Source organism: Camelus dromedarius, chromosome 32, assembly GCF_036321535.1.
Source record: "Camelus dromedarius isolate mCamDro1 chromosome 32, mCamDro1.pat, whole genome shotgun sequence".
Lineage (NCBI taxonomy): Eukaryota > Metazoa > Chordata > Mammalia > Artiodactyla > Camelidae > Camelus > Camelus dromedarius.
In genome coordinates this window covers 5,939,933-5,954,614 of record NC_087467.1, presented here as the reverse complement: position 1 = coordinate 5,954,614, position 14,682 = coordinate 5,939,933, and the positions used below count along the sequence as shown (strand labels likewise).

The following is a 14,682-nucleotide window of genomic DNA, read 5'->3' as shown; positions in this document are numbered from 1 at the left end:
CTTTTATGGAAACTGTTTGATTTTTTTGCTTAGAATTATTACATTGATCATATTTTCATACTACATTAAAAAGTGCATGCAACTCTGGTGAGAATGCGGTTTCCCAAGGCCATAGCTAATGGTCTGCAGCGTTGAACTGAATTTGGAAATTATACTGTAAACTTAGGCTTAAAAAGTGTGCTTGGGCAAGGTGGAGGATGGATATCTACTTGAAAGTAGAAGAGAGAAAATTTGGTTGTTTATTTTTTCCTGTGGACTCTTCCCCAATAAAAATTTTCAAGCCCCACAGGTAATACTGGCTAATTGTTAGGCCTCCGGTAATCAGCCACAACAGAAATGTTATACTGCTCTGAAAATGTAGAGTGCTCCTTTCTTCTGAAGAAGAAAATGGGTTATTTCGCATCTCACATTTTATTTGCCGTATGCTTCTTTCCAAAACAAACAGTCGACTGAAAGGGAGAAGAAACAGTGTCATGTTGTTAGGATGGATTACAGGGAGGAAGCATAGGCATCCAATAATGTATTAAAGTTCAGCATAAAGGGGGAGGATGGGCTTCCGCTGATACGGAGGAGGGGCAGGCTTCAGAGATGATGTGCACACTCAAAGTGTGGTCCCTGGACCAGCAATCAGTGTCGCTCAGAAGCTTGTTAGAAATGTAGACTCTTAGGCCCTGCCTCAGAGCTAGTGAATCGGTGTCTGCTGTCTAACCGGATTCACGGGTGACTGCTGTGTACAGTACTTTCTAGGACTTGACTCCAAACCCCAGCTTACTGGCAGATTAACTAACCTTCCATAAGTTGTTAACCATTCTCTGCTGTAAATATATTTGTAAAAGGACTAATAATTTTACAGTAATTATAATTAATATAAATTATACTAATAATTGTACTTCATTTTTTTTCTTTTGATGAGAGTTAAATATGATAGTATCTTTAAAGCACTTAGAAGTGCCCCACCCTCAAGTAGAGGTTATACTGAGCCGTCTTCAGATACCATAATTCAGGTACCTATTCCTGGTGATGAGCATTTAATTATTCAGTGGCTGATGGTAGTATCTGGCTCTTATGAAAGAACTGTAATGGGGAACTGAAGATGGGAGAGATGACAGCACAAAACTGATAAGAGCTGCAAGATGAAGTCTATGACGAAAGCGTAATGCCCCTGGAGTACTCAGTCTGGAAGAGAAATGATTAAGGGGCCTCTTACACTCATTTTACATTTCCACTCAGAAATGGATGGTCTTACATAGCATAGACACTTCAAGTAGACAAGGAGAAGCATGTGAAGGGAGTGAGACGTCGTATATGCTGATACTGATAGGTCATGAAGGCTTTTGATTTAATGGCAAGAACAAAGCTTCTTCTTGAAGACAGGGAGCAGAATGAGATGACTTCTTTCACAGGAGCTTTTAGCCTGCTCCTCGTGGCTGGAGCTAGAAGGCCCTAGCTCTGCTTCACAAAGCATTATACACATAGCTCACTGGCCTTTCAGAATCTAGAGAGCTCAGTGTGCAGATCACTGTCAGTGGTCTGCATTGTTAGGACTTTACCCTTTTTGAAATTTGAAATTTTCAAGAGTTAATCATGGTTATTTACTGCAGTTCGCCTTTTAAAGTAACTTCTGTTAAGGGGAAGGGTGTGATAACAGCCTTTTCTTCTACAATTCTAGGCGAGTTCCTGTAACTCAGAAAAGGCTGTATTGATTTAAAGCAGCCTTCTAAATGGAGAAAATACTTCTCCTTTGGATCTAGTTGAAGCAGGGAACCTTTACACAAAAGGTACATTTTTAAGCAAGTTAGAAGCAAGCGAAAATGCACGACTTTCGTTAGAAATGCTTTGGCAGCCTTGTCTTTAACATCTACCATGAATGCTTCAAAATGTCTGTCCTTAGAGTGTTATGTAGAAGGGAAACTAACATAAAGAAATCAAAGTTATCCTCAACTTGGAACATTGATAGCCTGCTTTTTAGGATATCTGCATGTGAGCTTTTAAATGAGTGTCCTTACCTTTAAAGCTGGAGAGGTGAACTTTGGGTCTCTACTGTGTAGCTGGTTTGCTGAAAAACTTCAGGGTCCAATGAGCTGAGCAAATGTAAAGCACCTCAGTTCAGAGTCTTTCCGCCCCATCTTGTTCTGTGACTCTGCAAGACATAAAATAGAAACTATAATGCTTTGAAAACTCTAACAAAGCTAGTGAAGTACTCTAGTTAGAGATCTTGCCATGGCTCGTGTATTTGCTGCTGTTGTTCAGACGGAATGAGTAGGGTCCAGAAGAAAGTGGGCAAGCATTTGACTCTTCTGTGCGTTTATAACTGTCCAGAGCATTGAGTTTTCCCATTTGACTTGGATATTTGTTCCCCTCCCTAACAGGTTACTATCATCAGAAAATTGGAAAACACTGTGGCCTTGCACTGCATTTGCCATAAATTTCTCTTAATTAAATGGAAAATTTCAGACTTGTATCAGTGAGTTGTACTCCAGCAGAGATCACAACTTAATAAGGGGGTGTAAATATTCATATGAAGTTCTTGTCTAGCTCTGCTAATCAATTCATCTTGGTATCAGTTTTTCTTTTCCAACAATCCATTTTCAACTGCATATATTGTCACTGAGTGCCAAACTAGATGTATAATTTGGACCTCAGTGTTTATCTCAGAAAATACATACTTTTTTTTTTCAAAAAAGGGGAAAAAAGGAAATGATTGTGTGGTAAGAAATATAACATGGCCAGAAACCAGATTTGCTTCAAGAGAGGAAAATCTTGTGAGGTTAGAGCAATTTAAAATTTTTAATGAATTGATATTTTTAGGTGTCGTCTTGGCTAAAGACCACATAGCCTGTCTTTGGTTTGTTTCAATTCCAAACCCAAAGCTAACTTGAAGTTCAGTAGGCAGTCCTTTTTCTCTCATTCCATTATTCATCCCTCTAACATTTTTAAAATGTCTGTTGTATAGTAGAGAGATACCAAGATTAATCTTCTGTGATTTTGGAAACACACTGGCTACTTCAGATGATAGTAGTATATGATCAAATAATGTTAACTATATGCTATTTACTATAATAAGGGTGCTTAACTCTGCCTGGAGGTCAAAGTTAAGAGGAAGAGATGGCATAAAAGCTACGTTTGAAAGGATAAGTTAGGAATTTTGTAGGACTGGGAGCAAATGCAAAACATTTTAAGTAGAATACACGGCGTATGCTGTCTTTATATATTAAATGGTATGTAGGTGTTCAGAGTGAAGGGGGTACCTGCCATAGTAAAAAAAAATCTTGGAGTTTTATGTCCCCCTGGGAGTCTTGTGACTAATGGATTGCACTGGAGTGAGGGCCACATAGTGAGCTGTTTTTACCTCAGGGTGGCCCTGAGTAAAACTGCTCTTTCTGTGCATGAGCTTCTCTTTGATATGAAAATAGCTTAACTTTCATCTATCAAAACCGTGGGGGGAATGGTGAGCAGCTAAATAATGTCAAACCTGTGTTCCAGCAAAGGTCACCACAGCCCCCTCAACTCAGTCTTCAGCTGGCGTGGCCTCTGCAGCACTGGGCACAGTTGACTACATCTTTTTATTGATTCCTCTTCTCCGCCTGCCCTTTACATGTCATTGTCACACCGGCCTTCTCTCAGTTTGAACATTTCTTTTTCCAAGAGGCTTTCCCTGGTTCCTCAGTTATTTGGGGCCCCTTAGGAGAGCATGACTGTTCTGAGGACTACATTAATGTTCTTGCCAGTATTTTCATCATTTGTTACCTTACGTACGTGTTCGATTACCTGCCCTCCCTGCTGGACGGTAAGCTCCCTGCAGGAGGCAGTGTTGGTCTCGTTCATCATTGTATGTCTAGCATCCAGCATAGTCTTGGGTGTTAACCTACTCAATAAATATTTTTCAATAAATATATGTTGAACACCTATTATGTAGGCTTAAGAATTCAGCAGTAAACAAAACAAATATTCCTGTCCACGTGGAGCTAATTTGTTGAGTGAATGAAAGAATGAACAAACGAACAAAACTAAACACTTCCCTGGACAGCATTACACACTCTCAGGTCTTCATCCACTGCATGTGAAGTGATTAACTCCCAAATCTCTATTTCTCCTTAGACTTCTTCTCTGAACTCCAGGCTCAGGGATCCAGGTGTCCCAATTGGCCATCTCAATTAGGTGTTCCCCAAGCATCTCCAACTCAGTGTGTCTAACTTTCATTCTGCATTCCCTGTCTTGGTAACTGAAACTGTGCATCATACAACAGGTCATATATCTTGCCACCCAATTCATAAGTTGATGTCGTCTTAAATTTCCCTCTTCAACCCAGTCACCCCCTAATTCTTACCACTATTACTTCAGTTCAGGCCCCTCTCACCTCTTGATCTAGACTGTTTAGACATTTGCTTTCATTCTATCTTTAAGCCCTTGAATCCATGCTTCACATTCCTACCAAGGGTATCTTTATAAAATGCAAATTGTAAGACATCAATGGGTTACATAGAAATAAAATCCAGACAACTTAGTGTAACATTCAAAATCTGGCCCCTGCTTGTCTCTGCAGCCTCTCCACTCACCCTCTCTGCTCAAGACCTGTTGACCATCCATGCTGTCCTATTGGCAGTTCCTTTATGTGCTCATGGGTTTCACTTCTCCACGCCTTTGCTCCTGACGACCTTTCAGCCAAGGCTACTCCCCACCCTTCCTACCCTGTGCATCTGTAAACTCCTCTTCCAGAATTCATTTCCAGGTCACATCTTCTCTGAAGGCTTTTCTAACTTCTCCTTAATGTGGTCAAAGTGACCGCTTTCCCTCATTTAAAAAAAATCTCGATTCTACTTTTTAAATGTCTCTCCTGGAACATATGATCCTTATTTGTTTAAATCTTTTTCTCTAAGCCCATGATGTCTTTTTTATCTTAGCTTTATTTAGATGTATTTGGCAGTATAACATGGTGAAGGTGTACACGTGATGATTTGAAATATGTATATATTGTGAAATGATTGCCACGATAAGGTTAGTTAACATATCTAATACCTCATACAGTGCGCGCGCGCGTGTGTGTGTTGAGAACATTTAAGATATACTTTCTTAGCAACTTCCCACTGTGCAATACAGTGTTGTTAGCTCTAGTCACCATGTTGTACATTACATTCCCCAAAGCTTATTCATCTTAAAACTGGGTGTTTGTGTACTTTGACCACCCTCACCCAGTTCCCCTACTCTCCGCAGCCATTGACAACCACCAGTCTACTCTGTTTCTGTGAGTTCAGTTTTTTTAGATTCCACATAAAAGTGAGATCATGCAGTATTTGTCTTTCCCTGTCTGATTTATTTCACTTAGCTTAATGCCCTCAAATTTTCATCCATGTTACTGAAAATGGGAAGATTTCCTTCTTTTTTAAGACTGAATAATATAGCATTGTATATACATAAATGTGTGTGTGTGTGTATATATATATATATATATACACACACATATATATATATATATATATATAATGTTTTAAAAAATCCATCTGTTGACAGACATTTAGGTTGTTTCTGTGTCTTGGCTGTTGTAGACAATGCTACAGTGAACATGAGGGTGTAGATAGCTCTTCAAGACAGTGACTTCGCTTCCTTTGGATATATATACCCGGAAGTGGAGTTGCTGGATTATATTTTTAAGTTTTTGAGGAACCTCCATACTATTTTCCCAGTGGCTGCACCAATTTACATTCCCACCAACAGTTTATAAGGCTTCCCTTTCCTCCACATCCTCTCCAGCACCTGTTCTCGCTTGTCCCCTTGATGTAAAAAATCTATTGAATGTGTGCCTTGTGCTCTGCACTGTACTGAATTCTTTCCATTTGTTACTTCATTCACATTCACAGTTCCTTGTGAAGTGAGGTAGATACTATTATTCCCAGATGAGGGTGTCAGAGGAGAAGTTTCTTGTCCAAGTTACATCATTACTAAGTACCAGAATTAAGATGTCAGCCAAGGATGGATGACACCTAAGTCCGCGCTTTTACTTACTCTGCGTTACTGCCTCTGCTAAATGACCGGAAGGCACCGTGGCAGGCTGTTTTTATATGATGGCCTTTTGCTCTCCTGGATGTGCCTATTCTTGGCTCAGAAGACAGGTTCCAGCTAGTGTGTCATCAGATCATACTAACAGTTTGTCACCGGACTTAATGACCATGGATACGTGGTATTGTAGAGAGCTCTTAGGAGTCTGACCTGATACTTAGGTCTCTGCTTTTACCGTGGTAGCTTACAGTAGGAATAGGAAGACAAAAAGAGACTGAATAACAGTAGAGGGAAGGAAACACAAAGGACACGATAAAAAGCACAAACAAAAAAAGTTTTTTTGTGATTTTTTATTACGACAGTTTTTAAGTATGTAGAAAAGTGGACAGAGTCGTGCAGTGAACTATCATATACCTGCTACCTCGAGTCCACAGTTGTTGACATTATGTGATTTGCTTTGCCTCCTCATGTAATTATATATAAATCTATGTACATTTTTGTTTTATTTATATTCTAAATTTATGTAAATAAATTTATTTACTTACATAACATTTATTTTGCTTATTTTTTCCACCACTTTAAAGTGGCAGGTGTCATATGTTACCTCTAAATACTTCACACTCATTTCATAAGAATAAGAACATTTGTCTTCATAAACCACATTATGATACCTAAGAAAATAAGCAATAATATCAACTGTTATCAGGTCTGTATTCCAGTTTCCCTAATTGTCCCAAGATTGTCTTTTAGAGCTAATTTTTCCCCCGAGCCAGGATCCAGTCTGATTCCTGGGCTGCGTTTGGCTGTGTCTTTGATCTCTTCATCTAGAATAGAGCTCCCCACTCTTTTCCCTCATGCCTTGACTTTTTGAAGAGTTCAGATCAAGTGCTTTGCAAAATTTCCCATATTGTGAATTTGTTAGATTGTTTCCTTGTGGTATAATTTGACTTGTTCCTTTATTTCTTCTAATTCTTGTGAAATAGATTTACAGATTTGATTAGATTCAGGTAAAACGTACTTGGGAAGAATATTTCTTAGATGATGTTGGCTACTTCAGACATTAGGAGGTACTTAATTTCTGTTTTTGCACTCTTAGTAATCCTGATTTACTTTGTTTAGATGATGACTACCAGATTTTACCATTTAAAGGTATATTTTCTTCTTTGCTGAAAATAAGTAGTCTTGGCACCTTATGAATATCTTGCTTTTTTATATTTTATTGGTTTTAATATCAATGATCTTTGCCTGAATTAGTTACTACATTGGGGATTATTAAATGGTCATTTTTAAAATTTGACCATTCCTTCTAAATAATTAGCATTCTTCCATAAAAAAGGACTTCAATTTTTTCTCCTTTCACTCTTCTTTTGAAGTATCACTATGAACCTCTGGATTTTTATTTATTTAATTTGCTATTAATTAGAGTCATTCTTTTTGATGCGCAGATTGCCCCAAATTTGGCTGAGAGTCCCCTGCAGAGTTGCTCCTATTCCTTTTGACAAGCCCTCATCTCTCTGCCTTTAAACACTTTCTTGCCTTAAAATAACAAGTTTCAAGGTCACATTGTACTTCCCTACCCCAGAATGGGAATCAGCCGTTTTCTTGGTTCCAAAAAAACCATGTTCTTTAAAAAATTAATTATTCTCCCCTTTTCTTCTCTCTTGGAGACCTTTCTTCATTTCATCCTGTATTAGATCAGGATTTACTTAGTGAACTACCAGATCTAAGTACCCCAGATACCCGAGGCAAGGGTGGGATGAGGTGATGGGAGTGGTCTCTGCTCCACCAGAGGAATCCTTCCAGTTTAAGACAATCACTTAGTGCTTGAGTAGCTCACCAACAGTATATCCTGTCTCCTGATCCTTCTCCTCCCACCCCTGATGTTTCCCTCACACAGTTTTCTTTCTTCTCCCTATTCATTCTGCTTCCAGCTTTAGTTTTATTTTTCTATATAATGCATTTTGGAGTTAAGGCTTTAAGCTTTGAAAATGACCATTTCCAGCAGCCCATTTCGGATAACTAATTTGATGTTTAGGTTTTGATATGATCGTGCTTAATATTAATTTATACTTACGTTACCTTCTGAAGCTTCCTTTGATGGGGTCGTGATGGCCACTGTTTCTCCCAGTTCTGGAACGGTGCTTGGGCAGGCCGGCCGTGTGCTAAGGTCCCAGCATGGCTGGTGCACACCTTCCCTGAGGTTCAGCCTCCTACAGCTGTTGCGTTCTTTTCTGTCAGTTGGCCAGGACTGAGTTAAATATGTCTCCTTCCTCACTGTACTCCCTCCCCTAAATCCATTAAGAAGGCATTTTAACCACATTTTCCTAACATAAATCTCTCTCTCCAGATGGAGGTTTGAAGTCTCATTGTGCTAGGAAGGAAGGAAAATTACTGTTTTGCATGTACATATATTTTGGATTTTACAGGAAAGGGGAGGGCATTTCAAAATCTGGTGAATCAATACAGATATAAAAAATTGATAAAGATAGGACGGCCTGTTTTTATATTCTGCCACATAGCATGTGTTTAATGAATTTGCCTATAATTTGTCTTCAAATGCTGACATTTAACTCTTAGGCTGTATAATTGTGCTGGCTTTTTCAAGAATAAAATTCATATTCTGTGTCCAGGCTAATATGTTCACCCACTATAAACATTACTGCCTATGGTAACAGCTAGAATAAGAAATTCTTTTTATGTACATCATAGCTGGCAGAGACTCTTGGGACCGTCACAAATCATTCTTGTCTTTTGGAGCTTGCTGAGAAAAAGCGTGGAAATGTAAAACTAACCCGGTCTGATATAGATTGACTTTGAAAAACACATTAGCTTATTTAGACCACTGTTCATTGTTTTATCATTGTTGTTTTTAAGGTACAGAGTATTAAACAAGCTCTTCTATTTAATGTATTCTTCAAGCGTAGAAACCTACCCTTTCATTACGAGCCAGCTCCTCTTCTGTAAGCCATCTCTGGCTCCTTTTTTGTTAAAGGTTAATAATGAGAATAATGAAGTAATTGGTTATTTATGCAGTCATGATTGGCAAAAGTTATTAGAACAGGAATCTGCCCAGAAGCAATGATTAGGTTATGAAAATGTTAAGAAGAACACTGAAGCCAGTCACCATTTTTGACATTTAAGAAATATTATTCCCACCCTTAATCATGATGACCTGTTGTAAAAGTATTTATACAGAATAATCTCATTGGACAGTAATTTTCATGCCAACAGCATACATAATTAAGTGTTGAGGGAGATTTCAGAAATTATATGAGAGAAAAATGGGCCTGGGGAAGAAATACCACGATGAGAAGTAACAGAACTCTCTCACGTCTCCCAGACTCCTGATCTGTGCAGTTAGGTGACCTTTCCAATTTAGTGTCTTCGTCTTGAGCACTTTGCAAGTTTGAGGAGCAGTGGGAGGGCACCCCAGGTTAGGTTGCTATGTTCTTTATAATGGACTATAAAACATGTAGGGAGGTACATGGGCAGGAAATTTCCTGATGCTGCTTTTATTAATGAAACATTGACTTAACTGACATTATGCAAAACCAAACCAATAGGGCAAAAATCTACTTATAATCCTGTTGTGTTTAACATAGTTAGACTTTCTATGTAAATTAGGCAGTAATTACTTTCACCAGAGCAATGTCATCACTTCTATGCTGCAGTTTTTGGTAACAGGTTTATTGAGACATAATTCACATGCAGTGAAAATGACCCTTTCAAAGTATACGATGCAGTGGTTTTGAGTATATTCCCAAAGCTGTGCAAAGACGACTGTCAATTCCAGAGCATGTTCACGACCTCCTCCACAAAACTCATACCCGTTAGCAGTTGCTCCCTATTTCCCTCCCCCATCTTACAGCGACCACTAATGTACTTTGTGTCTGTGGGTTTTCCTATTCTGGACATTTTTTGCTTTTTTTTTCTTTTTCCTTTAACTTTTCTCATTATAATAGGTACTTCAGAAAATAGGGGAAGATAGAAAGTGAATATGAATGAATGTAACTCTTACTTGTGAACTAGTATACTTAGACAAGTATTCTCCCCCCTCCTTTTTTTTTTGTCTATAATTCCTTCTTGTTTTATTTTTCCTGATTATAAGCACAGTGCGCTTTCAACAACACCACCGCATGTAGAATATGTAGACTTTTGTGTCTGGCTTTTTTAGTGTTTAATGTATTCAAGGTTCATTTATATCGTAGCATGTAACAATACCTTGTTCCTTTTTATGGCTGAATAATATTCCACTGAATAGGTGTACCACATTTTGTTTATCCATTCATCATTTGGTAGACATTTGGGTTATTTTTACTTTTGCACTATTATGAATAATGTTGCTCTGAGTACACATGTACAAGTTTTGATGTGAATGTATAGTTTCAATTATCTTGGACAATTGGACTGCAGTTGTTGGGTCATATGATAACTCTGTATCTGACTTTTTGAGGCACTGCTAAATTATTTTCCAAAGCAGCAACATTTTACATTCCTGTCAGCTATGTAGGAGGGTTCTGATTTCTCCATATCCCAGTCAATGCTTGTTATTGTCAGTCTTTTTGACTATAGCCATCCTAATAAATGCAAATTGGCATCTCATTGTGGTTCTGATTTGCATTTCCCTAATGGCTAATGATGTGAAGCATCTTTTCTTGTGCTGCTTGGCTATCTGTATATTTTCTTTTGGAAAATTCAAGACCTTTGCTCATTTTTTTAGATTAATAGCTTTTTTATTGTTGAGTTATATAAGGTCTTTATATGTATAGATCCAGGCCTTTATCATACATATGACTTGCAATTATTTTCTCTCATTCTGGAGGTTGTCTTTTCTTTTCTCAATAGTGTCCTTTGAAGCACAGAGTTTTAAAATTTGAAGTCCAGTTTATTTATTTAGTCTTTGGGAGCTGTGCTTTTAGAGGACCGTTGCCTAATCCAAGGTCACAAAGATTTGCTTTATAGTTTTAGCTATTACATTTAGGTCAGTTGATCCAGTTTTCAGTTAGTTTTCTATACAGTGTGAGGTAGGGGTCCAACTTCATTCTTTTGCATATGTTTGTATTTATTTATTTATTGAGATTTAAAGATTTGAGAAAATTGTCTCATTAAATGGAATGAACATTACTACTCTATGAATTATTGTTTCATGATTTTGAGGGGGATTTATGTACTGTGTTCATCTGAAGATTACACTTACCTACATTCTTACCAAGTATGGCTGCATTTCTGTCCCTGTTTTGTTTGTGAGAATCTGAGAAACAACACTCGTGGATGCAGTTTAAATCCATTTATTGGCTTTTTCCCCTTAATTTGCTATCTCACCTCTTCAACTACAGTATAGAGAGTGCCAAGAACTTCTAAGCCTCTATCAGAAATATCTGTCAGAACAGCAAGAGAAGCTCACTATGTCTCTCTCAGAACTTGGTGCTGCTAAAATGCAGGAACAACAGGTAAGCATCTTTTTTCTTACCTTTTCTTGTCTTTAATGGATCCACAAGATGTCAGAAGAGTCATTTGCCTTTTACTGTAATTGTCTCACAGTGTATAATATTGTCTTAAGATGTGCAAGTACAGCATGTGATCGAGTTGGTGTCATTTACTTCTGTCTTGCCTTTCCCTCTCCTGTTCCTGCAGCCCAGGACAGGACTGATTGCTTGAAGTAGGCTCAGGGTCAGTGGGGAAGCTCCTGGCTGTATGAAAGCCCAGCAGGAGTGGTAAAGAAAACCCACCACTCTGTTACTTAATGAAGATCAGCTGGGCTGTTTGTTACTCATAAGCCTCTTCTAAGTCATATTTAGTGTTTTAGAATAATAAAAAGTGCTTTGGTGACTTGTAAAAGCTTTAATTGGAGAAAACTGGAATATTGTGCATGATTTTGTGTTTGTATGTATGTATTAATCACATCAGTATATATGAGTGTTTTGCATATTAACATTTATATACATATCATCAAATAGTGTATATTATACAATTAACTGAATGTTCAGAACCCTGCCAGCTGTGATGTGAAACAAGCTCTGAGGACTTACTTCTTGCCCTCTAGCAAGTGATACTGGATGTCCTTTTCATGTCCAAGTGAATGTAAATCTTCAAATGGATGAGAATAGCCTTTGTATTAAAACATTGTAGAAAAAAACTATATAGTAGGGTCAGTCATTCATATTAGTATTAAAACATGGATAATGTACCAGTTAAAATGTATCCTCTCCCTTTGAATAGTAACATGTCCTGAATGGTTTTCTGTAAACTTTCTATGGTTGAACTGTTTTGTTCAACCTAGAGACAGCTGTCTCAAAAGAACTAAGAATTTTGGCCAAGAAAATTCCAATTTTGAACCTCAAGTTTGGACATATGGAAGAGTAGAAAGAAAAAAGAAGGAAGAAGAATTTCACTGGAATATGGTATAGCTTAGACTTTTAACAGATCCCCCCCCTTTTTTTCTGAAGTCATAACATTTATAGGAAATGGTCATACTATGAATGGTTTATTTGTATTTTAACTTGAAATATTTTCTTTTGTTCTGTTTTCTGAAAACCTAGGCTATAAAATGGGACAGAAGAAAATGACGGTTAATCTTAGTTGTTTGTCTGGATCTCTCCTGCCACGGGGGAAAAGGGCAGGGAGTCGTGAGGGTGGCCCTTGCCTGGTGCTCTCATGGGTGGACTACAGAAAACTGTAGCATGAAGATCAGATTGATGCCCTTTGGTTTTGCTTTTCTAGCCCCTCCCTCTCCATGACAGAGATGTGTGCAAGGGCACAGAAATGAAGGGCGGCCCACTTGGCAAGCATGTTGGAGGAGAGAGGGGGGGATTTTTCAGTTGGCAGTAGTTAAGGACATAGACTGAGAGTCAAGAAATAGTCATTAAGGGGAATCTAAGGACAACCAGATAAGGAGGCCTAACCTGAAATTGGTGAAAAATAAAACTTTCTCAAATATTAGTGTTTAATATTTAAGCTAGTGATTCTTGGAGGTTTCCCTAGAGACCAATCATAGTTAACACTGCCTCTCCTAAGCTAAACCTTGAGAAGGAAACCTGAAAAAAAAAATCACAAATACTAGAAAGAAATTGTTGATCAAAGGTATGGAGAAAGTATGCTCTCAAAAGGAGATACTTTTGAATTTTCATTTTGACTTAATCGTAAGAAAATTTATAAAACCATGTTTTCAGAAAGTGTCTGGTGGTCAGACTTTAGATCGTGTCTTATATACAATGAAAATGAAATTGAGGCCACCTATAGGCCTCTTTGAACCTAAAGAGGGAAAATAAGTTTCTTTTTGAATGCCAAATGAAGATTGTCACCTTGTCTCCTGTGCTGTCTGATTTGTTCTTTCTGATGGGCTTCTCTTAGCTGCGCAGAGATAAGCACCTTCTCACTCACCCTCATGGGAACTGGGTGATTTTGGTCGACAAGCCCACTTCCTGTTAGGAAGGGCATCACTGTGAACACTTGAGCCTGAAGAAGGATGTGGTAAAGTTAGATGTCTTCTTTATGTGCTCACTAAGTGACAAAGAAACCAAATCAAAGGTGTTATCCTCTTTGCGTATCTGTAGTATAATGTCTGACTCAGTGTACTCCCAAGCTCCTCGCCCAGTAAAAGGTTTGTAGATAGAACAATGTGATTAACAGCCGACTTCTCATCAGAAACAGTAGAGGAAAGAGGCAGTGGGATGGCATATTCAAAACGCTGGAAAAAAAACCAAAAACCAGCAGTCAAGCAAAACTGTCCTTCAGAGATGAAAGTGACATAAAGACATTCCTAAATAAATAGACAGAAAATTCATTGCTAGCTTACCTGCCTTAAAATAAATGCTAATGTAAGTATGTTCAGATGAAAGAAAATGACATAAAACAGTAACTCAAAGTCACACAAAGAAGTCGATCGCTGGTAAAAGTAGTTATGCGTCTCTCTTTTCTTAAATAACTTAAAAGACACCCGAATAAAACAATAATTACAAAACTGTATTGTTGTTGAGCTCATAAGATATAAAGATGTTGTACGTGCGTATGTGTATGTGTATTTGCACAAATGGAGGGGACAGAGGGAGCTCTATTGGAGCAAATTTCCTATGTATTGCTGGAATAAAACTGTCTTTATCCACAGACAACATGATCCTGTATGTAGAAATTCTTAAGGAATCCCCCTAAAAAACTGATAGAATTAACAAACAAGTTCAGCAAGGTTGCAGGATACAGATTAGTATGCAAAAGTCATTTCTATGTGCTACCGATGAACAATTCAAAAACGGATATATTTAATAAAAGCAGCACAATAAAAACACTGAAAATAACAAAACATTGCTGAGAGAAATTAAAGATCTAAGAAATTATTCCATGTTCATGGATTGCAAGACTCAATGTTGTTAAAATGACAATTTTTCCTAAATTAGTCTATAGGTTTGTTGCAATCTCTATCAGATTTCCAGCAGAGTTTGACATTTTCTTTTTTGCAAAAATTGGTAAGATGATCCTGCAAAGGAACAATAATAGTCAAAAACAATTTGAGAGAGAACAGTAAAGTGTAAGATCACTCTTTCTAATTTTAATGTTTACACTAAAGGTACAGAGATAGAATTATAACCTGACTTGTATGACTTTTGACTCCTGGTGAAATGGTTTTACTCCCATGACTATGTTATGTTGTATAGTAAAAAGATTATTTTGATGTGCCTAACCTAATTACATGAG

At 37.8% G+C, this 14,682-nt stretch overlaps 1 protein-coding gene across 3 annotated transcripts in view; it reads left to right on the top strand.

Moving 5' to 3' along the window:
• KIAA1328 (KIAA1328 ortholog) overlaps positions 1-14,682 on the top strand; it is a 171,373-nt gene that overhangs the window by 61,651 nt on the left and 95,040 nt on the right. For all 3 annotated transcript variants that reach the window (XM_064481494.1, XM_031438937.2, XM_031438939.2), the window contains one exon: positions 11,317-11,444. In XM_064481494.1, the coding sequence (XP_064337564.1) occupies positions 11,317-11,444 (128 nt within the window). The remainder of the gene's footprint in view (positions 1-11,316; positions 11,445-14,682) is intronic.